Source organism: Cherax quadricarinatus, chromosome 74, assembly GCF_038502225.1.
Source record: "Cherax quadricarinatus isolate ZL_2023a chromosome 74, ASM3850222v1, whole genome shotgun sequence".
In the NCBI taxonomy this organism is placed as follows: Eukaryota; Metazoa; Arthropoda; class Malacostraca; order Decapoda; family Parastacidae; genus Cherax; species Cherax quadricarinatus.
The window spans coordinates 6,285,692-6,310,401 of record NC_091365.1 but is presented as its reverse complement, the minus strand read 5'-3'; the positions used below and the strand labels follow the sequence as shown (position 1 = coordinate 6,310,401).

The following is a 24,710-nucleotide window of genomic DNA, read 5'->3' as shown; positions in this document are numbered from 1 at the left end:
CTGGAAAATTTAAACCCATGTGTGGTGGCCCAATTGGAAACACGGTTGAGTGCATGCTGGAGAGAAACTGTAATGAGGTGACAGTCAGCGCCTGCACAGGAAATAGCGAAGTCATCAACATAGAGTGATGACCAAATATTTGATGGAAGACTAGAGGCCAAATCATTAATAGCAAGGAGAAAAAGTGTTGTGCTCAGAACACATCCCTGGGGGACACCTTCAGTTTGGATAAAGTCCGGGGAGAGCACATTATTAACCCGAACACGGAAATGCCTGTCGGTTAAAAAGTTCTTAAGGAAGGATGGTAGATTGCCTCGAAGGCGTAAGGAGTGGGCTTGGGCTAAAATATTATACCTCCAAGTTGTGTCATATGCCTTCTCAAGGTCAAAAAATATGGCAATAACTGAGTGGTTATTCGCAAAGGCATTACGAACATACGTATCCAAGCGTAGTAAGGGGTCTATGGTAGAACGTCCCTTACGAAAGCCATATTGACGAGTGGAGAGACTGTTATGTGTCTCTAAATACCACACTAAACGTCTATTTACTAGGCGTTCCATCACATTGCAAACTGCACTGGTAAGTGCAATGGGACGATAGTGGGAGGCTTCATGTCCCGTAGTGCCTGGTTTGCGGAAAGGGAGAACAATGGCGGATTTCCACAGCTGTGGAACAACTCCTTGTGACCAAATAAGATTGTAAAGGCGTAATAGGACTGCAAGGGCTGACTGATGTAAATGCTGTAGCATATGAATACGAATGTCGTCGGGCCTAGCTGCCAATGATCGGCAAGCTGAGAGTGTTGCCTCCAGTTCTTGAAGTGTAAAAGGCACATTATACTGTTCTTCTCTGAGAGAAGAAAAGTCCAAGGGTGCTAACTCTCTGGCAGACTTTGAGGAAAGAAATGAGGGGCATAGATGGAGTCCCTGAGAAATACGGACCAGATGATTGCCAATTTCATTGGCAACATCTAGTGGGTTTGCTATATAAACACCGGCCACCCGCAGAACAGGAGCCGGGTCAGGAGAATATTTACCACTCAGTTTTCGTACTTTTTTCCAGACTGCACTCATAGAGGAAGCAGAGGTGATGGTGGAGACATAATCTCGCCAGCAAGTGCGTTTAGCGTCACGGATGACACAGCGAGCGATCGCACGCTTCTGCTTAAAATCAAGAAGTCTCTCTGTGGTTCTATTGTACCGGTACCTGCCCCATGCAGCGCGTTTCAAACGTACTGCACGAGCACAAGCAGGAGACCACCAAGGCACACATTTCTGAGAATGCCTGCCCGAAGTTTGGGGTATACAATTAGAAGCTGCGGTTAAAACAGAGGACGAGAAGAGGTGTAAAAGCTCATCGATGGAGGACGAAGAAGGAACCTCTCTAAAAACAGTTAGGTGTGAGTAAAGGTTCCAATTTGCCTGATCAAATTGCCAGCATGGGATGCGAAGAGGTGGTGAATATGGAGGGGAAGTAAGAATGATTGGGAAATGATCGCTGTCATGTAAGTCCGGGAGAACAGACCAAGTGAAGTCTAATGCGGCGGAGGAAGAGCAGACTGAGATATCGATGCAAGAGAGATTGTGAGTCCGAGGATCAAAATGGGTGTGAGTACCTGTATTTAAAACATGGAGGGGGTGGGTGGCAAGAAAAGCCTCTAACTGAATGCCACGGGAATCACAGTAAGACCCCCCCAGAGGAAATGGTGGGCATTAAAATCGCAAAGTAACAGAATTGGTGGCGGTAATGACGTAACAAGAAAGGCAATATCTGGAATAGATAATGCCCGAGAAGGAGAGAGATATAAAGAACAGAGCGTATACCACCTATGCAAGTGGATGCGGGCTGCTGTGTAATGCAGCGAAGTACGAACAAATAGCTGATGTGATGAATGGTTTGAAAAACCGACAAGTTGAAGATTGAGACACTTATGCAGCATATGGGAATCTTTATTCAGGAAACGTTTCGCCACACAGTGGCTTCATCAGTCCAATACAAAGAGGAAGGCGTAAGGAGAGGAGGAGAATGAGGTAATCAGTCCCTCAGCCTGGAGTCGATGTGTTCAGTCCATCAATCTTGATGGACTGAACACATCGACTCCAGGCTGAGGGACTGATTACCTCATTCTCCTCCTCTCCTTACGCCTTCCTCTTTGTATTGGACTGATGAAGCCACTGTGTGGCGAAACGTTTCCTGAATAAAGATTCCCATATGCTGCATAAGTGTCTCAATCTTCAAATAGCTGATGGTACAGAATATCAGTGCGTAGAAGAAGGGCACTTTCATTAAAGGTCCCATCAGGAAAAGGATCTGAAGAATACAATAAATTATAGCCTGAGATGGGAGAGATAACAGCAGAGTGTAATTTTGGTTCCTGTAAGCAAACACCAACAGGGAAAAACTGGGAGAGTAACATCTGAAGCTCACCCCAATTACCCCTGAGGCCGCGTATATTCCACTGTAAATAGGCCATGATTGGCAATGATAAAGATACCTGAAATCCGCAGGTAAGGGTTCCTATGGACTAGAGGGGTTAGAAAAGTCCACATGCGGAGGCAGTGGAAAACGTTCAAGCAGCGAAGGAATGGTGCGCTGTGAAGAAAGGAGTTGCGCAGATGGAGCAGAGGAGAGAGAAGGAACGGAGGGTGGATCAGTGTCCATTGATGGTTTGGTCTCTGCAATATATTCAGAGATTGCTTCAAGTGTTTCTGAATTCAGAGACGTCGTATGGGAGACAATACTGGAAATGGTAGGGGGAGGATGAGGAAAGATTGGAACTGTAATGGGCTGTACCAAGGTAGGGATGGGGGCGAAAGGGTGGAGGGAACTGGAGAAGCGTGGAAGGGGACAGAAGAGGCAGAAACCTGGGAGGTGGCAGAAGAGGAAGAAACTTGGGAGGGAACAGGGGAGGAAGGTACAGTATGAGGAGGAGGGTGAACCTCTACACTTGTAACAGAGCCAGTGAGAGGGGAAGAACCAGGTACAGAGACAGGGAAGGTAAAATGAGGAGGTGGAAGATGGGTAGGAGGTGTTAACGGACCTTTTTTTGACTTTTGAGAAGTAGAGGGACGATTAGGAGGAGGTGTCATATGAGATCTCATCGCTACTGAGGCTTGTGAGGGAGAACACGAAGAAGCGAGATCAGACTGAGGCGTTGAAGTAGGGACGTCTGAGCCTAGGACAGCAAAATAATTAGATACAGGAGTGACTATGGGAGAGGTAACCATAGAGGTGGTTGCAGAAGATGGGATCCCAGAAGTGGGGGGACGTTTTGAAACATGGGAATAAGAAACACGAGGTAGTCTCCCTTGGAGGCGGAGATGAGAAACTGCCATGGCATAAGGGAGACCTTCCGCCTCTTTGAGGTAACGGATTTCCCGCTCGTTTAAGTAGACTTGACAACGGTGAGAGTACGAAGGGTGAGCCTCATGACAATTAAGGCAAGAGGGAGGTCGATTGCAAGACATATTAGAATGGTCATCGGCACCACAGACTGGGCATTCGGTGATAAATCTGCAATACAGTGGACCCCCGCATACCGTCGGCATCACATAACGTTCAATCCGCATACCGCTCGCTTTTATCGCAAAACTTTTGCCTCGCATACCGCTCAAAAACCCGCTCACCGCTCTTCGTCCGAGACGCGTCCAATGTGCGCCCTTAGCCAGCCTCACATGTGCCACCGGTGGCATTGTTTACCAGCCAGCCTCCGCGGTAACATCCAAGCATACAATCGGAACATTTCGTATTATTACAGTGTTTTTGGTGATTTTATCTGCAAAATAAGTGACCATGGGCCCCAAGAAAGCTTCTAGTGCCAACCCTACAGCAATAAGGGTGAGAATTACTATAGAGATGAAGAAAAAGATCATTGATAAGTATGAAAGTGGAGTGCGTGTCTCCGAGCTGGCCAGGTTGTATAATAAACCCCAATCAACCATCGCTACTATTGGTGGTACAGCTGCTGCTGCTGCTGTACCACCGTCAGCTGCTGCTGCTGCTGCTGCACTGTCAGCTGCTGCTGCTGCTGTACCACCGTCAGCTGCTGCTGCTGCTGCTGCACTGTCAGCTGCTGCTGCTGCTGTACCACCGTCAGCTGCTGCTGTAGTACCGTCTGCTGCTGTAGCACTGTCAGCTGCTGCTGCTGCTGTACCACCATCAGCTGCTGCTGCTGCTGTAGTACCGTCTGCTGCTGCTGTAGCATCGTCTGCTGCTGCTGCTGCTGTACCACCGTCAGCTGCTGCTGTAGCATCGTCTGCTGCTGCTGTAGCATCGTCTGCTGCTGCTGTAGCACTGTCAGCTGCTGCTGCTGCTGTAGCACTGTCAGGTGCTGCTGCTGCTGCTGTAGCACCGTTGTTGGTGTGGCTTATTGAGAATACCAAGAAACAATTAACCCCAGAGGATTTGCCACCCAGGATAACCCAAAAAAGTCAGTGTCATCGAAGACTGTCTAACTTATTTCCATTGGAGTCCTTAATCTTGTCTCCCAGGATGCAACCCACACCAGTCGACTAGCACCCAGGTGAACAGGGAAAAATGCCTGGAACTAGTGCTCATATTGGTGAATTTAAAGCCAGCAAAGGTTGGTTTGAGAGATTTAAGAATCGTAGTGGCATACACAGTGTGATAAGGCCTGTTCTGGAAGAAAATGCCAAACAGGACCTACAGTACTCAGGAGGAAAAGGCACTCCCAGGACACAGTGTCTCATCAGTCATTGCTGCATCTTCAATAAAGGTAAGTGTCATTTATTCTTCATTTAGTAGAGTAGTACATGCACAATATATATTGTGCATGTACTACTCTACTATTGTGCATGTATCCTTCTCTTTGTGTGTAGGAAAATGTATATTTCATGTGGTAAAATTTTTTTTTTCATACTTTTGGGTGTCTTGCACGGATTAATTTGATTTCCATTATTTCTTATGGGGAAAATTCATTCGCATACCTATCATTTCGCATAACAATGAGCCCTCTTGCACGGATTAAAGTCGCTATGCGGGGGTCCACTGTATTTCGCTGGATGGCCAAATCGCCAGCAATTTCTACACTGTTGCGGTGTAGGGATCACCTTTCGAACTTGTAACCGATGTCCTGCTACATAAACTGAGGATGGGAGTTCACGGCTGTCAAAAGTTAAACGAGCCACATTGCTAGGGTATCGTCTCCTCCCGTGGGCGGGAAGAACATAAGTGTCAACCTTGAGGATTAGGAGATCTTGGAGTTCCAGCTGTTCAAGAATGTCAGTGCCACATGTCTGGAAATTTTGTTGAACTATGGTATAGGGCAGAATGACGGTACCACTACAAGAATTGAGGGAATGATGTTTTTCAATAGTGACAGGAACAGTATCGATATGGGAAAGACGAGAAAGCTCATGAGCCTGGTAGCATTCTGTACGGTGATGATGCGCGTACCGCTCTTAAGAGCATGAAAAGAAATATCTTTACCAACATGGCGTAGGAGTGCCTTGCCAATACTGTGGTCAGAAAGATAGGCAGTAGAGGAAGTCGGTCGTAAAGTGAAGAATTTAGTCCATTGTGCAGTCTGAAACTGAGCGTGGAAAGGTAGTGAAGGACGTGTCGATCTTTTCTGAGAAGAACAAGAAGGTGGAGAAGTATCATCAGCAGGTAATTGTCGTTGGCGTTTAGGCGTGGGACCAGAGGTGGTCCGACGTGGAACGGGCCGGCGATTCGAAAATTGCCGCACCGTAGAGGGAGAGGCCGGAAGCATAGTCAGAGGAGAGCGAAGGTCAGATAAATCGAAGGAGTCAGTCGAGGCCTCAGTACCTGAAGCGGGTGAGGAAACAGCACCGGCAAGAGGTACAGAGGCATGAGGAGTGTCCGAAGAGTGGTCCAAAGACGAGGCGGGGTCAGAACGGGGTGCGGTATCAAGAAGGGGCCCGGGGGTAGCAGGTTCATGGACTAGGGCTGCCATGATTAGGTTACTTCTTTCTTTTTATTTTTAAGAAAAAAAAAGAAAGAAGAAAAGAAAATAAAAATAAAAAAAAAAGAATAAAAAAAGGGGGGACCGGGGGAGGGATAGTTCCTAGGAGGAATGAAAGGGCCAGAAATCTCCCTCCGCGCCCAAGAGGACCTCAGCACTGCAAGTAGCGGAGATGCAGTATGGAACCCGTGCCATACCCTACCCATCATGCCAGTAAACCGGCAATCCGGGATAGCAACCTCACATCTGCCGAGCTACCTCGGTGGACAAAAGAGAGGGCGGCCAGAAATCCGCCACAAAGCATACCTCCTTCGGCCACCACCCCCGGAATCCGAAATGTGGCTTCCAGAGATACACCCGTCGCCCGAGACACACCCAAAGCCACCCTCAGGGATACCGGAGAGGGATTGGGAAATCCCCAGGCAATCCAGATTCCACGGCAAACTACGCCACCGCCAAGAACCTCAACGGATAGGATGGACCCCGGTACCCTTTCCCCTACTTAGGAACTAGCGTGCCTGTGGGAAAGAAAAAAAAAATTCCCAAAGGCCAAAAATGAAGGGCAAAAGGGAGGGGTGGGGATGAGGAGGAGGAAAGGAAAAGGGGAGGATGGGATAGGGAATGGGGGATTGGGGGGTAATTAGGTTCGGTCTGAGGAAGGAGACTGACAGGTCTAATTCCTCAGACCAAGAGCCTCTTCACCACGCCAAGGAGCCCCCCTTGAAGAGGTCGTACTGTTATAGAAAGTCAACAGACAAATTGCTATTCTCATGACAGTTCATGGAACCTGCATATAGCTGGGTTTCATTTTTGTGATACACAAATGAAGAGCAGAATCATTTAAATTTTTTCTTTTAAGATACTGCTGACTGTTAGGTACTTATTATTTACAAGAAAAAACTAAAAAAAAAACTGGGGAAACTACAAGTAAACGTTGCTGAACAATACCCAGTAGTAGAAACCCGAACATAGCATGGAGAAATGTTTAGGATGCACATTTTCCTATTAAATCCTCCATTACTCTACAGTGTACACTCTTAATACTACATCTGTGAGAGATTATAATGGATCTGTTAATGGTTCTGGAATCACCATCATAGGTGCCCAGTCAGAGACTAGGCATCTTAAATTAGAAAGTGTACATGTGCAAGGATGCATATGCTGACATATTAGGAGTAAGACACATGCACAGCCAAGCTATTTAACCCTTAAACGGTTCAAACAGATCGACGTTCAAATCCGAAGTGCTCCAAAAGTAGATCTACTTTTTTTTTTACATATTTTCAAATATAACAAAAAAAAATGTAGATAAAAGTTTTTTTACACATTTTCAAATGTAAAACAAGAAAGAAGATCTACATTTTTTTACATACTTTCAAATGTTGAAAAAACGTATATATACGTTTGGACCATTTAAGGGTTAATGAAGATGTTTTGACACTGGTGGCAAAGAGCTAAAAACAAAGTACCAAGGGTCCCTCATTTTATGTGACAAATGTGTTCGTTGCTGATGGAGAATAAAGTAAATTCATAAAGATTCATTCTGAGATGCAAATTTCACATTTCTTGACTAATGTTCACCAAAAGATATGGGTTTACCCCACTTTCACCAAATGGTCATTTAAAATAAAAGAAAGTAATTTTGGTTAAAAAAAAAAAAAGCTAAGAAGAATAAAATCTAAAATTAAAAAATAGGAGAAAATTATCCACATTATGTATTGTATGAAAAATTTATGAGTATACCAGACAGGCAATTTGTCAAAAACAAATGAGAAGGAATTAATGCATAAATGCACAAAATAGATGAACACTACAGTAGCACTACTGGTCATGCTAGGCAAGTCGTGCTTGAACCCAGTCGCTGTATGACTTGTGGGTTCAACGCTTCTTTTTGATTATAATAATAAGTGAACCCAATCATTACCAGTAAATAAGAAAGGAGTAGTGCAGTAGATCTAATAGCCCATGCTTGGCAAGTCCTACTTACACCCAACAATTACATAAGCATAGAGGTGTACTGCAGCAAACCCATTGGCCCATGCTAGGTAGACCCTATTCACTTCCAAACACATTTGTTTGGTATAGCTTTTTAAAGTAATGTAGATTTATTATTTATCTTCTGTTTGTTGGCAGTTATCCATATCTATTACTGGATGGTGGCAGGAAAGGAAATGGGATGAAGGGATATGGTTGGCTAGTGACAAGATTAGGAGGCTGGCATGGAACTCCACCTGTCTCTTACTAAACCTGCTTACTGTATTAGCACTCCTTCCCACTATTTTTTTTACCCAATGAACTAGTCTTATCCCACCAAGGCAGGGTGATTCAAAGAGAAAAACAAAAGTTTTTGTTTAAATTCAGTAATTTATAAAAGAGAAGGGGTTACTAGCCCCTTGCTCCCTTTCCCACTATTATAAACAGTTTTCTAGTGGGCACTGGAAAATTAAGAGAGTAATTTATTTACATGTCAGTGCCTGGAAGCCTCAATGATTTTGACTTCAAACACTCAAACAAAAAAAAAACTCAGGGAGCTTTAGCATCTTCAAAATTCTAATAAAAATGATCCTACTCAACCATAACACTGTCATCAGGTGACATAATGGCCTACTGGCCCATGCTAGGCATTTTTTTTTTTTTAACAAGTTGGCCGTCTTTCACCAAGGCAGGGTGACCCAAAAAGAAAGAAAATCCCCATAAAGAAAATACTTTCATCATCATTTAACACTTTCACCTCACTCACACATAATCACTGTTTTTGTAGAGGTGCTCAGAACACAACAGTTCAGAAGCATATACGTATAAAGATACACAACATATCCCTCCAAACTGCTAATATCCCGAAACCCCTCCTTTAGAGTACAGGCATTGTACCTCCATTTCCAGGACTCAAGTCCAGCTATATAAAAATAACCGGTTTCCCTGAATCCCTTCACTAAATATTACCCTGCTCACACTCCAACAGATTGTCAGGTCCCAAATGCCATTCGTCTCCATTCACTCCTATCGAACACGCTTATGCACACCTGCTGTAAGTCCAAGCCCCTCACCCACTAAACCTCCCTTACCCCTTCCTTCCAACCTTTTCGAGGACAACCCCTACCCCGCCTTCCTTCCCCTACAGATTTATACACTCTCCATGTCATTCTACTTTGATCCATTCTCTCTAAATGACCAAACCACCTCAACAACCCCTCTTCAGCCTTCTTAATACTTTCAGTAACTCCACACCTCCTAATTTCCATACTCCGAATTTTCTGCATAATATTTACACCGCACATTGCCCTTAGACAGGACATCTCCAATGCCTCCAACCACCGCCTCGCTGCTGCATTCACAACACAAGCTTCACACCCACATAAGAGTGTTGGTATTACTATACTTTCATACATTCCCTTCTTTGCCTCCACAGATAACGTTTTTTGTCTCCACATATACCTCAACGCACCACTCACCTTTTTTCCCTCATCAATTCTATGATTAACCTCATCGTTCATAAATCCATCCGCCGACACATCGACTCCCAAGTATCTGAAAACATTCACTTCTTCCATACTCCTCCTCCCCAATTTGATATCCAATTTTTCTTTATCTAAATCATTTGATACCCTCATCACCTTACTCTTTTCTATGTTCACTTTCAACTTTCTACCTTTACACACATTCCCAAACTCATCCACTAACCTTTGAAATTTTTCTTTAGAATCTCCCATAAGCACAGTATCATCAGCAAAAAGCAACTGTCAATTCCCATTTTGTATTTAATTCCCCATAATTTAATTCCACCCCTCTCCTGAACACCCTAGCATTTACTTCTTTTACAACCCCATCTATAAATATATTAAACAACCATGGTGACATTACACATCCCTGTCTAAGACCTACTTTTACTGGGAAGTAGTCTCCCTCTCTTCTACACATCCTAACCTGAGCCTCACTATCCTCATAAAAACTCTTTACAGCATTTAGTAACTTGCCACCTATTCCATATACTTGCAACATCTGCCACATTGCTCCCCTATCCACTATCATATGCCTTTTCTAAATCCATAAATGCAATAAAAACTTCCCTACCTTTATCTAAATACTGTTCACATATATGCTTCAATGTAAACACTTGATCTACACATCCCCTACCCACTCTGAAACCTCCTTGCTCATCCGCAATCCTACATTCTGTCTTACCTCTAATTCTTTCAATTATAACCCTACTGTAGACTTTTCCTGGTATACTCAGTAAACTTATTCCTCTATAATTTTTACAATCTCTTTTTGTCCTCCTTCCCTTTATATAAAGGGACTATACATGCTCTCTGCCAATCCCTAGGTACCTTCCCCTCTTTCATACATTTATTAAACAAAAATACCAACCACTCCAACACTATATCCCCAACCCCCGGATTTTAACATTTCTGTCATGATCCCATCAGTTCCAGATGCTTTACCCCCTTTCATTCTACATAATGCCTCACGCACCTCCCCCACACTCACATCCTGTTCTTCTTCACTCCTAAAAGATGGTATACCTCCCTGGTCTGTGCATGAAATTAGCGCTTCCCTTTCTTCGTCGACATTTAAAAGTTCCTCAAAATATTCTCGCCATCTACCCAAAACCTCCATCTCCCCATCTACTAACTCCCCTACTCTGTGTTTAACTGACAAATCCATTTGTTCTCTAGGCTTTCTTAACTTCTTTAACTCACCCCAAAATTTTTTCTTATTTTCATTAAAATTTCTTGACAGTGCCTCTCCCACTCTATCATCTGCTCTCCTTTTGCACTCTCTCACCACTCTTTTCCCCTTTCTTTTACTCTTCATATACTCTACTCTTCTTATAACACTTCTGCTTTGTAAAAACCTCTCAAAGTTAACTTTTTCTCTTTTATCACACCCTTTACTTCATCATTCCACCAATTACTCCTCTTTCCTCCTGCACCCACCCTCCTATAACCACAAACTTCTGCCCCACATTCTAATATTGCATTTTTAAAACTATTCCAACCCTCTTCAACCCCCTCCCTACTCATACTTGCACCAGCCCAACTTTCTGCCAATAGTTGCTTATATCTCACCCTAACTTCCTCCTCCCTTAGTTTATACACTTTCACCTCCCTCTTGCTTGTTGTTGCCACCTTCCTCTTTTCCCATCTACCTCTTACTTTAACTGTAGCTACAACTAAATAATGATCCGATAGATCAGTTGCCCCTCTATAAACATGTACATCCTGGAGCCTACCCATCAACCTTTTATCCACCAATACATAATCTAACAAACTACTTTCATTACGTGCTATATCATACCTTGTATATTTATTTATCCTCTTCTTCAAAAAATATGTATTATTACCAAACCTCTTTCTACACATAGCTCAATTAAAGGCTCCCCATTTTCGTTTACCCCTGGCATGTCCTTATAAAATCCAGCCCTTCTTGCTCATGCAGCATATGGCCTTTCCCACTTGTCTCTTAAATAGTGACTTAACCAATACTGTACCTGTCTTTCTGGGTTGCACTTGACCTCTGTGTACAATATATACCATGTTTTTAGCTGTCTGTACTATAATGGAAGAAAATTACCAGTGGTAAAGCATATCCAATAAATGTCTCAAGTATTCATGTGTATTTTATTTTTGCACAAATTAGAAAGGATACATAATTCCCACCTTCACCATATCAGCCTTTCCTTGTCCAGCCATTGCAAATACACAACACTTGGCATTATTTATCACAGGGAAAGTCATAGTCACACGACATGGAGGGGGCTTTGGGGAGTCACTGATTGCAGCTATCCAGATGCTCTTCTCTTCAAGCAGCTCATGACCTATAAAACACAAGCAAAAATAAATAATGTAAATCTAATTTCTCAATATTTTGTAATACCATATTGTACCTCTGTAGCCTTAGGCATATCAATGACAAATAATATTAATATGGCTTAAATTTACAATATACACTAGCAAAAGCACGTGTATAAGCTCTACAAATTATCGGAATTAACCGTTCACCACGAATTGAGGGCATACATGAGGGTAAACAGCAGTATATGTGGATAAACAAGATCTAAAAAGGTGGTAGATCAACCAAAGAAACCTATATCTACCAACAGAAGCATGCTCACTGCCATATTATTATTATTATAATCAAGGGGGAAGCGCTAAACCCGGAGGATTATACAGCGCCTGGGGGGGGGATGTGGAAGGCATTCAGGCTTAATTCGGGGAACTGGAGCACAGATCCAATTCCATAAATCAAGAGCCCCTCACCAACATCAAGGAACCTTCCTTGAGGGGCTCACTGCCATAAACATATGCCCTCAATGTGAAGCTACCAGATGCAATGTGTCATTTGATCTCCAATCATGGTCTTTGCATAATCTCCTAAACCCTTTTCACCCTCCACAACCCTCTACACACACATTTTTCACTGTCCACTCCATACCCATCCTACTGGCAACAGTTAAAAAAAAAAAAAAATACACATGAACATAATGGGTCCAGGGACTGGGACCCTTTCAATGGGAGTGTAGGCATATATGTAGCTAATGTGTGTTTAGAAAGGAAAGGAATATCATGAATGTCACAGAGCATTTAATGCAGTAAAAGGTAAGCAGATTTTAATGTTGCTTAGTAACATTATCCATACACATTCTACTTTAATAAAGAATATCATAATTACAACAATCATAACAAAGCTCTAAACCTGTAGGGATTAAACACTACCTTAGAAATGGGGAGTAATCTGTTTTGATCCCACAAAGGGGAGGATATTTCCAATTCCTTCGAACAGGAGACCTTCACTAATATCAAGGAAAACTCCCTTGAAAGTTTTACCTGGGAAAAGTGATGCAGTATGTCCATCTGGTCCCATGCCAAGCAACAGAAGGTCAAATGATGGCCATTCAGAATCTGGGAAGCTGCCTCGTAACTTTTCCTCATAGTCTTTAGCTGCAGCTGCCACTGCAATAAATACACGTTTCTGAAATTCTTAACAGCATTCACTATACAACACTGTACACTGTTTTATTCTGTGTAGAGCTTTCTGATAAAGCTGTGTACAGCAAAATATCACAATAAAGCAAATTTTCCACCTTTATCTTTTCGTCAATACATATACTGTATACAGTGGACCCCCGCATAACGATGGCATCACATAGCAATTTTTCCGCATACCGATTACAGTGGACCCCCGCATAACGATGGCATCACATAGCGATTTTTCCGCATACCGCTTACTTTTATCGCAAAATTTTTGCCGCGCATACCGATTAAAAACCCGCTCACCGATTTTCGTCCGAGACGCGTCCAATGTGCCCTCACATGTGCCGCCCGTCCCATTGTTTACCAGCCAGCCTCCGCGGTAACATCCAAGCATACACTCGGAATATTTCGTATTATTACAGTGTTTTCGGTGCTGTTTCTGGAAAATAAGTGACCATGGGCCCCAAGAAAGCTTCTAGTGCCAACCCTGTGGTAAAAAGGGTGAGAATTAGTATGGAAATTAAGAAAGATTTTGAAGGGTTTGGGGCTAACCCTGAGAAGCCTATGCCAGTTGTGGAATCCATTGTGCCTACTTCAAAGATTAAGGAAATGTGTGCACAGTGGGTTGAACTGCAAACCTTTATAGATGAAAATCACCCTGACACAGCTGTTGCAAGCCGTGCTGGTGACTATTTCAATGACAATGTTGTGGCCCATTTTAGACAAATCGTAAAGGAACGGGAGGTACAGAGCTCTATGGACAGATTTGTTGTGCGACAGAGGTCCAGTGACTCTCAAGCTGGTCCTAGTGGCATTAAAAGAAGAAGGGAAGTAACCCCGGAAAAGGACTTGCTACCTCAAGTCGTAATGGAAGGGGATTCCCCTTCTAAACAGTAAGAAGATAATGCTCTCCCCTCCTCCCATCCCATCAATCATCACCAGATCTTCAATAAAAGTAAGTGTCATGTAATTGTGCATGCCTTTTTCAGTTTGTGTGTATTAAAATTAACATTTCATGTGGTAAAAAAAAAATTTTTTCATACTTTTGGGCGTCTTGCACGGATTAATTTTATTTCCATTATTTCTTATGGGGAAAATTCATTCGCATAACGATTATTTCGCATAACAATTATCCCTCTTGCACGGATTAAAATCGTTAACCGGGGGTCCACTGTACTTTTATCGCAAAATTTTTGCCGCGCATACCGATTAAAAACCCGCTCACCGATTTTCGTCCGAGACGCGTCCAATGTGCCCTCAGCCAGCCTCACATGTGCCGCCCGTCCCATTGTTTACCAGCCAGCCTCCGCGGTAACATCCAAGCATACACTCGGAATATTTCGTATTATTACAGTATTTTCGGTGCTGTTTCTGGAAAATAAGTGACCATGGGCCCCAAGAAAGCTTCTAGTGCCAACCCTACACCTCAAAGGGTAAGAATTACTATAGAAATGAAGAAAGAGATAATTGATAAGTATGAAAGTGGAGTGCATATAGCCGACCTAGTCAAGCTGTACAAGAAACCCCAATCAACCATCGCTACTATTGTGGGCACCAGAAAGACAATCAAGGAAGCTGTTCTTGCCAAAGGTTCAACTGTGTTTTCGAAACAAAGATCGCAAGTGATGGAAGATGTTGAGAGACTCTTATTGGTGTGGATAAATGAAAAACAGCTAGCAGGAGATAGCATCTCTCAAGCGATCATATGTGAAAAGGCTAGGAAGTTGCATGAGGATTTAATTAAAAAAATGCCTGCAACTAGTGATGATGTGAGTGAATTTAAGGCCAGCAAAGGTTGGTTTGAGAGATTTAAGAAGCGTAGTGGCATCCATAGTGTGATAAGGCATGGTGAGGCTGCCAGTTCGGACCACAAAGCGGCTGAAAAATATGTGCAGGAATTCAAGGAGTACATAGAAACTGAAGGACTGAAACCTGAACAAGTGTTTAATTGTGATGAAACAGGCCTGTTCTGGAAGAAAATGCCAAGCAGGACCTACATTACTCAGGAGGAAAAGGCACTCCCAGGACATAAGCCTATGAAAGACAGGCTTACTTTGTTGATGTGTGCCAATGCTACTGGTGATTGCAAAGTGAAGCCTTTATTAGTGTATCACTCTGAAACTCCCAGAGCGTTCAGGCAAAAGAATGTCCTCAAGGATAATTTGTGTGTGCTGTGGAGGGCAAACAGTAAGGCATGGGTCACTAGGGAATTTTTCTATAACTGGTTACACCATGCATTTGCCCCCAATGTGAAAAATTACCTAACTGAAAAGAAATTAGAACTTAAGTGCCTCCTGGTGTTAGACAATGCCCCTGGTCATCCTACAGACGTGGCAGAGCGACTTTATGGGGACATGAGCTTCATTAAGGTGAAGTTTTTGCCTCCTAATACCACTCCTCTCCTGCAGCCCATGGACCAGCAGGTTATTTCCAACTTCAAGAAACTGTACACAAAAGCTCTGTTTGAAAGGTGCTTTGTAATGACCTCAGAAACTCAACTGACTCTAAGAGAGTTTTGGAGAGATCACTTTAATATCCTCAATTGTGTAAACCTTATAGGTAAGGCTTGGGAGGAAGTGACTAAGAGGACCTTGAACTCTGCTTGGAAGAAACTGTGGCCAGAATGTGTAGACAAAAGGGATTTTGAAGGGTTTGAGGCTAACCCTGAGAATCCTGTGCCAGTTGAGGAATCCATTGTGGCATTGGGAAAGTCCTTGGGGTTGGAGGTTAGTGGGGAGGATGTGGAAGAGTTGGTGGAGGAGGACAATGAAGAACTAACCACTGATGAGCTGATAGATCAACTTCAAGAGCAAGAGGCCAGACCTGGGGAAACTGGTTCAGAGGAGGGGAGAGAGAAATTGAAGAAGTTGCCTACTACAAAGATAAAGGAAATCTGTGCAAAGTGGCTTGAAGTGCAAACCTTCATGGATGAAAATCACCCTCACACAGCTATTGCAAGCCGTGCTGGTGATTATTACACTGACAATGTTGTGAAACACTTTAGGCAAGTCATAAAGGAACGAGAGGTACAGGCCACTATGGACAGATATCTTGTGCGAAAGAAGTCCAGTGACTCTGAAGCTGGCCCTAGTGGCATTAAAAAAAGAAGGGAAGTAACCCCAGAAAAGGACTTACTACCTCAAGTCCTAATGGAAGGGGATTCCCCTTCTAAACAGTAAGAAGATAATGCTCTCCCCTCCTCCCATCCCATCAATCATCACCAGATCTTCAATAAAAGTAAGTGTCATGTAATTGTGCATGCCTTTTTCAGTTTGTGTGTATTAAAATTAACATTTCATGTGGTAAAAAAAAATTTTTTTCATACTTTTGGGCGTCTTGCACGGATTAATTTTATTTCCATTATTTCTTATGGGGAAAATTCATTCACATAACGATTATTTCGCATAACAATTATCCCTCTTGCACGGATTAAAATCGTTAACCGGGGGTCCACTGTACTTTCGTACCAGAAAAACTTGACAGCTCTCCATACATTATATATATCAAGACCTACCAGTGTACAATAACTAAATCCAAGTAACTTATAAATAATTAAAAACATAAGAGCAAACATGGGAATACAGGTACAGTGGACCCTCGCATAACGCTATTAATCCGTTCCTGAGAGAATGTTAGGCGAAATTATCGTTAGGCGAATTAGTTTTCCCCATAAGAAATAATGGAAATCAAATTAATCCGTGCAAGACACCCAAAAGTATGAAAAAAAAAAATTTTAACCACATGAAATATTAATTTTAATACACACAAACTGAAGACATGCACAGTTACATGACACTTACCTTTATTGAAGATCTGGTGATGATTGATGGGATGGGAGGAGGGGAGAGTGTTGGTCTTAGTGTTTAGAAGGGGAATCCCCTTCCATTAGGACTTGAGGTGTCAAGTCCTTTTCTGGGGTTACTTCCCTTCTTCTTTTAATGCCACTAGGACCAGCTTCAGGGTCACTGGACTTCTGTCGCACAACATATCTGTCCATAGAGGTCTGTACCTCTCGTTCCTTTATGACTTTCCTAAAGTGGTTCACAACATTGTCAGTGTACAGGTTGCCAACACGGCTTGCAACAGCTGTCTGAGGGTGATTTTCATCCATAAAGGTTTGTACTTCAAGCCACTTTGCACAGATTTCCTTAATCTTTGAAGTAGGCAACTTCTTCAATTTCTCACTCCCCTCCTTCGAAGCAGTTTCCTCAGGTGTGGCCTCTTGCTGTTGAAGATGATCTAGCAGCTCATCAGTGGTTAGTTCTTCATTGTCCTCCTCCACCAACTCTTCCACATCCACCCCACTAACCTCCAACCCCAAGGACTTTCCCCAATGCCACAATTGATTCCTCAACTGGCATACGCCTCTCAGGGTTAGCCTCAAATCCTTCAAAATCCCTTTTGTCTACACATTCTGGCCACAGTTTCTTCCAAGCAGAGTTCAAGGTCCTCTTAGTCACTCCCTCCCAAGCCTTACCTATAAGGTTTACACAATTGAGGATATTAAAGTGATCTCTCCAAAACTCTCTTACCTGGAGTTTACCTGGAGAGAGTTCCGGGGGTCAACGCCCCCGCGTCCCGGTCTGTGACCAGGCCTCCTGGTGGATCAGAGCCTGATCAACCAGGCTGTTGCTGCTGGCTGCATGCAAACCAACGTACGAGCCACAGCCTGGCTGATCAGGAACTGACTTTAGGTGCTTGCCCAGTGCCAGCTTGAAGACTGCCAGGGGTCTGTTGGTAATCCCCCTTATGTGTGCTGGGAGGCAGTTGAACAGTCTCGGGCCCCTGACACTTATTGTATGGTCTCTTTAACGTGCTAGTGACACCCCTGCTTTTCATTGGGGGGATGGTGCATCGTCTGCCAAGTCTTTTGCTTTCGTAGTGAGTGATTTTCATGTGCAAGTTCGGTACTAGTCCCTCTAGAATTTTCCAGGTGTATATAATCATGTATCTCTCCCTCCTGCGATTCCTGACTCCTAAAGGATTCTTTTAGCTTAAGTTCGATGCTTGCTATTTCTCTGACCAGTGTCTCCCTACGCATTTCAAATATATTGACCTCTTTTAGCTGCTCTTAGAGTCAATTGAGTTTCTGAGGTCACTACAAAGCACCTTTCAAACAGAGTTTTTGTGTACAGTTTTTTGAAGTTTGCAATGACCTGCTGGTCCATGGGCTGCAGGAGAGGAGTGGTATTAGGAGGCAAAAACTTGACCTTAATGAAGCTCATGTCCCCACAAAGTCGCTCTGCCAAGTCTGTAGGATGACCAGGGGCATTGTCTAACACCAGGAGGCACTTAAGGTCTAATTTATTTTCAATTAGGTAATTTTTCACAGTGGGGGCAAATGCATGGTGTAACCAGTCATAGAAAAAGTCCCTAGTGACCCATGCCTTACTGTTTGCCCTCCACAGCACACACAAATTAGCCTTGAGGATATTCTTTTGCCTGAACGCTCTGGGAGTTTCAGAGTGATACACCAATAAAGGCTTCACTTTGCAATCACCACTAGCAGTGGCACACATTAACAGAGTAAGCCTGTCTTTCATAGGCTTATGTCCTGGGAGTGCCTTTTCCTCCTGAGTAATGTAGGTCCTGCTTGGCATTTTCTTCCAAAACAGGCCTGTTTCGTCACAATTAAACACTTGTTCAGGTTTTAGTCCTTCACTGTCTATGTACTCCTTGAATTCCTGCACATATTTTTCAGCTGCTTTGTGGTCCGAACTGGCAGCCTCACCATGCCTTATCACACTATGTATGCCACTATGCTTCTTAAATCTCTCAAACCAACCTTTGCTGGCCTTAAATTCACTCACATCATCACTAGTTGCAGGCATTTTTCTAATTAAATCCTCATGCAACTTCCTAGCCTTTTCACTTATGATTGCTTGAGAGATGCTATCTCCTGCTATCTGTTTTTCGTTTATCCACACCAATAACAGTCTCTCAACATCTTCTATCACTTGCAATCTCTGTTTCGAAAACAAAGTTGCACCTTTGGCAAGAACAGCTTCCTCGATTGCCGTTTTCTTGGACACAATAGTAGCGATGGTTGATTGGGGTTTACTATACAACCTGGCCAGCTCGGAGACACGCACTCCACTTTCATACTTAGCAATGATCTCTTTCTTCATATCCATAGTAATTCTCACCCTTATTCCTGTAGGGTTGGCACTAGAAGCTTTCTTGGGGCCCATGGTCACTTATTTTGCAGGTGAAATCACTAAAAACGCTGTAATAATACGAAATGTTCCGATTGTATGCTTGGATGTTACCACGGAGGCTGGCTTGTAAACAATGCCACCGGCGGAACAAGTGAGGCTGGCTCAGGCCGCACATGGACGCGTCTCGGATGAATCGCGTTGAGTGAGTTTTTAGCGCTAGGCGAGGCAAAATTTTAGCGATAAAATGTATCGCTAGGCGGATTTAACATTATGTGATGCCAACGTTAGGCGGGGTTCCACTGTATATGAAAAAACAAATATAGTCTTGATATAGACCTTATGGTCTATATCAAGACTATCAAGAAGAAATATCTACAGTCTTGCTACCTCTAATTCTGTCTAAGTAGTTGAGATAAGGATAGTATGGCAAAAGATTCTTTCCCTGTTCTCTGTCCACACTGCTGGCTTGAAAAAGTGGGTAAGCAATTTCCATGATGTATTCAAAGACTGTATTCAGATATTTAGTTGAACTGGTGGCAACAGTTTAATTTTACAGTTAAAACTACTACTGCTTCAACATTATCATTATAACTAATCCATTATATCATGGGCAGTCCATGGTCAATTGATGATCTGACTGGCTTTTGTAAATTAATGTTAGGATTTAAGACACCCACATACTGTACTAGTATCTGTGGAGATGACACCCACATACTGTACTAGTATCTATGGAGATGACACACCTACATACTGTACTAGTACAGCATATAGTGATTACACCCACATATTGCATTAGTATACAGATCACACACATACTGTGAATAAGTCTCAAACTACATAGAAAAACATTTATTTTTTAAATATAAAATACTCCATTACCATCTAAGTCAGGGTTAATAATCACAAACTGTTCCTCTGTTAAGGGAGTGTTGCCAACCAGTCCTTCACGGTAAAGTCTATACGTAGAGTCGTCATCTGTGAAGGACACATGCCGCTCGTCACAGAAGAAAAGTGACCATTTTTCCCAGGTGGTCTTGATAGAAGGCAGGCCACTGCAAACAAATTTTATCATGGACCCTCCTGAAATATTGCATATTATTGTAAATGATTTTAGTCAATGTGAGATGTGGCAGTACACTAGTTCATCATTCTCAAACCATAGTCCACAATTCACTCAATGTCAAAATTTGCAATTCTGTAAAATAAAGCCATATGCCACAATCTTTATTCCACATTTTTTCTATATAAAATGCCACAATTGGTGAAATTTCATGGAAAATGGTGATTGCATAAAGTGTAGGACATATATTTCACTAACCACATACTCAAATTCACTTTGTATCTATAAAGTAGCATATGGTATATCACACAAATAAGGTGATTAACATATTATATTATTACTTTACAGAAAGCCTCTTGATATGCAAGGCTTCAAATCAGTCAACTTACATGATGACAGGATGGGGAGGAGCATTGTTAGCTTTGTTGTGAGAGAGAGAGAAAATTAGCTCTGATTACTGAGATCAGAAAGCCAACAGTATACTGATGTCTAGGCACCCTAGTTAACCCTTTGAGGGTCGACAGGCCCTCTCCGAAACTCGTTCTCAGGGTCGGCCAAATTTAAAAAAAAAAAATTATTTTCCCTTATGAAAAGATAGAGAATCTTTTCCCGATCATAAAGACACCAAAAGTTTGAAATTTGATAGAAAACTTACGGAATTATGCTCTCGCAAAGTTAGCGGTCTCGGCGATGTTTACGCATCGGCGATTTTGCCTACTTTGAGCCCCATTTTCGGCCAATTTCACTGTACTAGTCGACAAAAAACATGAATATTTCGCTAGAACTCCATTTTTTCTATCGAATGGGTGCAAGAAACCACTCATTTATGAAATTCAACTATCCAGTACAGTGGTCAGAATTTAGCAATTTTGCCAATTTCACACAAATTTCAAAAGATGCCAATTTCCGAATAGGGTCCAGAATAAACAAGAAAGACATTCCTGGCACTAAAATGACATTTCCTCTAGTCATTAGTCATGTCTCAAGGCCCCTCTTATATTCTTTTGCTTTCCACTTTGAATTTTTATTTTCACAAAAAATATAAGATTTACTGTTATGCAGACTACTGCATTAGTGTAAAAAATGGTATAAATATTATTGGTGCACTTGTGAAAGAATATTAGACTCACCAGTTGACGTGTATTGCACGCTTGGCACGATTTGTTTACTTTTGAAGTTTGGTAAAAATCGAACATTTCTGCTACTTTGAGCTCAATTTCAAGGCACCTTTCTTTGTAAAACCAGTCAAAATCATCTCAATTTCTGTAATATGTCTTCCATTCTATAAAATGAGACCAAGAAAACTAGAATACAACAATAAATACCATACGAAAATACACTGCAAAGTCGCTGATTTATTAAAAAAAAATGGTAAAAGTTTTTTTTTTTCTCATTATGCACTGTGTGCTTCAGGAATTTTTTTAGACTGTGCACACTGACCACATAGACCCATTCTTTCATATGAAGGCCTACCAGCTTTCTCCCACTAGATTTGAGGCCGCTAGAATTTATGAGTACTAGTACGTCAAAAACCCCTACGCGTAAGACGTACTAGTACGACGAAAACCCTGAAAGGGTTAATGTTATTATTACATTAATGGAAAGTGTTAAACCCAAATAGAGGGTAAAGAGGTAGCATTACATTCACAAGGAAGAGCTAAACCTGTAACAATCACAGAGCACTTGAGGAATTAGAAGGGTGGGGGCAATCAGGTTTAATTCTAGGAAGAGGAATGCTAGGCCTAGAGCCCTTTGCCTTCATCAAGGCAAACCCTCTCTTCCCATTCCCCTTGAAGGTAAAAAAAGAAGTATTATACTAAGTGTGTACCTAACCTGGAGTTTACCTGGAGAGAGTTTCGGGGGTCAACGCCCCCGCGGCCCGGTCTGTGACCAGGCCTCCTGGTGGATCAGCGCCTGATCAACCAGGCTGTTGCTGCTGGCTGCACACAAACCAACGTACGAGCCACAGCCCGGCTGATCAGGAACTGACTTTAGGTGCTTGTCCAGTGCCAGCTTGAAGACTGCCAGGGGTCTGTTGGTAATCCCCCTTATGTGTGCTGGGAGGCAGTTGAACAGTCTCGGGCCCCTGACACTTATTGCATGGTCTCTTAACGTGCTAGTGACACCCCTGCTTTTCATTGGGGGGATGGTGCATCGTCTGCCAAGTCTTTTGCTTTCGTAGTGAGTGATTTTCGTGTGTAAGTTCGGTACTAGTCCCTCTAGGATTTTCCAGGTGTATATAATCATGTATCTCTCCCTCCTGCGTTCCAGGGAATACAGGTTTAGAAACCTCAAGCGCTCCCAGTAATTGAGGTGTTTTATCTCCGTTATGCGCGCCGTGAAAGTTCTCTGTACATTTTCTAGGTCGGCAATTTCACCTGCCTTGAAAGGTGCTGTTAGAGTGCAGCAATATTCCAGCCTAGATAGAACAAGTGACCTGAAGAGTGTCATCATGGGCTTGGCCTCCCTAGTTTTGAAGGTTCTCATTATCCATCCTGTCATTTTTCTAGCAGATGCGATTGATACAATGTTATGGTCCTTGAAGTTGAGATCCTCCGACATAATCACTCCCAGGTCTTTGACGTTGGTGTTTCGCTCTATTTTGTGGCCAGAATTTGTTTTGTACTCTGATGAAGATTTAATTTCCACGGTGCTGTGGCTGACATCCTTGTCTATGTCGGATATGAGGATGAGGAACAAGATGGGAGCTAGTACTGTGCCTTGTGGAACAGAGCTTTTCACCGTAGCTGCCTCGGACTTTACTCTGTTGACGACTACTCTCTGTGTTCTGTTAGTGAGGAAATTATAGATCCATCGACCGACTTTTCCTGTTATTCCTTTAGCGCGCATTTTGTGCGCTATTACGCCATGGTCACACTTGTCGAAGGCTTTTGCAAAGTCTGTATATATTACATCTGCATTCTTTTTGTCTTCTAGTGCATTTAGGACCTTGTCGTAATGATCCAGTAAGGGCAAAAGAAGCAAATTACAGCTGATGTATGTAACTTCATTTTATATAAAAATCAGTAAATATTTAGTTTATTCCTATGTCAGAACTGAGTTATATTATATTAAAAATGCTATCTATAGCATGGCAGAATCAGATATTGTGCAAATTATTAAATTGTTATTTTAGGATATTTTAAGCATAAAATTATTTTAAGGAGAACTCGGAATTCATGCGTATGTACCTTGGACTAAACAACAAGCAGTCAGTATACTATATATTTATTCACATAATGTGCTTTGCCAATCAAAGATCATAAACAAAAAATTCAAGGAAAATTCTCATTATAGTAGGAGTGTCAGAAAGTTGCGTGCAGTAAATATGTCAGGGTTCAGAATTTTCGTTTAAATCACAGGAAAGCGCTAAACCCATTGGGGTCATACAACACCTGGGAGCCATTCACGTTGGATTCATGGAAGGGAAGGCTAAGTCCAGTTCCTTGGATCAAGAGCTTCCTCACCTGCAGTGAGGCACCTCCCTAGAGAGAACAGAGTTTTGAAGGAGAGGTCAAAAATGAAATCCACTTGTATGCTTTGTATGAAATAGAAAATCTATGGAAAGATGTTATAAGTTAATTTAGGTACAGATACACAATTACATAAGTACAATTATCATACCAAGTAATGTGTAAATTACCCAGGATAACCCAATTATCATTATTATTGCATTCAAAACTAAGCGCTAAACCCACGAGGGATATACAGTAGAATAACCATAAAAAAAGGTCAAAGTAACTTATTTCTACTGGGGTTCTCGGAGTGTCAAGAGAACCTTACACTTCTTGTGGTGGCTGAGGCAGGAGCTGTTTGAGGAGGTGTTCATTAGTTTCTTGAAACAAAATAATTTTATCGTATATATATTATTATCGGGAGCGCTAAACCCGTAGGGATTATACAGCGCCTGTGGGGGGAACGTGGGGTATGGAAGGCATTCAGGCTTAATTCAGAAAATATTGGAGCACAGTTCCAATTCCCTAGATCAAGAGCCCCTCATCAGCATCAAGGAACCTCCCTGGAGCGGTAATTGTACTGATAACAAATTGAGCTCACCAGATAACCCAATGTTGAATCTTCCTCTCTCATTAATATATTCATTGGAAAGTTTTTCAATTAAAGCACCCAGCTCTCTAATCACTTCCTCCTCGTTTTCAACAACTTTTCGAACGATCTTGGACACAGGAGGTGACATTGTTGTTCAAGTGAAACTTTTTTTCTTCTCCGTCTTGTTGTTGGGTTTGTAAGGGCTACTGACAGTTTACACCGTGTAACACTAATAGTAATAATAATAATAATAAATCTTTATTTCTACAATTGCATGGTATAACTTATACAGACCATAACTGACATCAATGCCGTACTATATAGAAAGCCCCCTGCTATGCAAGGACACTTCGGGTGCATTAGGTTAATTTTGTCCCCAGGATGCGACTCACACCAGTTGCCTAACACCCAGGTACCTATTTACTGCTAGGTGAACAGGGACAGCAGGTGTCTTAAGGAGAATTATTATTATTATTATAATCATGGGGGAGCGCTAAGGCTTAAGGAGAAGATGCTGTCCAAAGCCG

General features: G+C 42.4%; 1 protein-coding gene across 2 annotated transcripts in view; it reads right to left on the bottom strand.

Annotated features, from left to right (window-relative positions):
- Positions 1-24,406, bottom strand: part of Pgls (6-phosphogluconolactonase) — a 28,310-nt gene extending 3,904 nt beyond the window's left edge. The window contains exons 1-4 of one of the 2 annotated variants that reach the window (XM_070100741.1): positions 24,193-24,406; positions 19,956-20,156; positions 12,772-12,897; positions 11,605-11,762 (exon numbers count right to left, since the gene is read on the bottom strand). In XM_070100741.1, coding sequence (XP_069956842.1) covers positions 11,605-11,762; positions 12,772-12,897; positions 19,956-20,156; positions 24,193-24,331 — 624 coding nt within the window. In that variant the 5' untranslated portion in view covers positions 24,332-24,406. The remainder of the gene's footprint in view (positions 1-11,604; positions 11,763-12,771; positions 12,898-19,955; positions 20,157-24,192) is intronic. The other variant, XM_053793262.2, reaches the window with a different exon arrangement.
- Between the last annotated feature and the right edge of the window lie 304 nt (positions 24,407-24,710).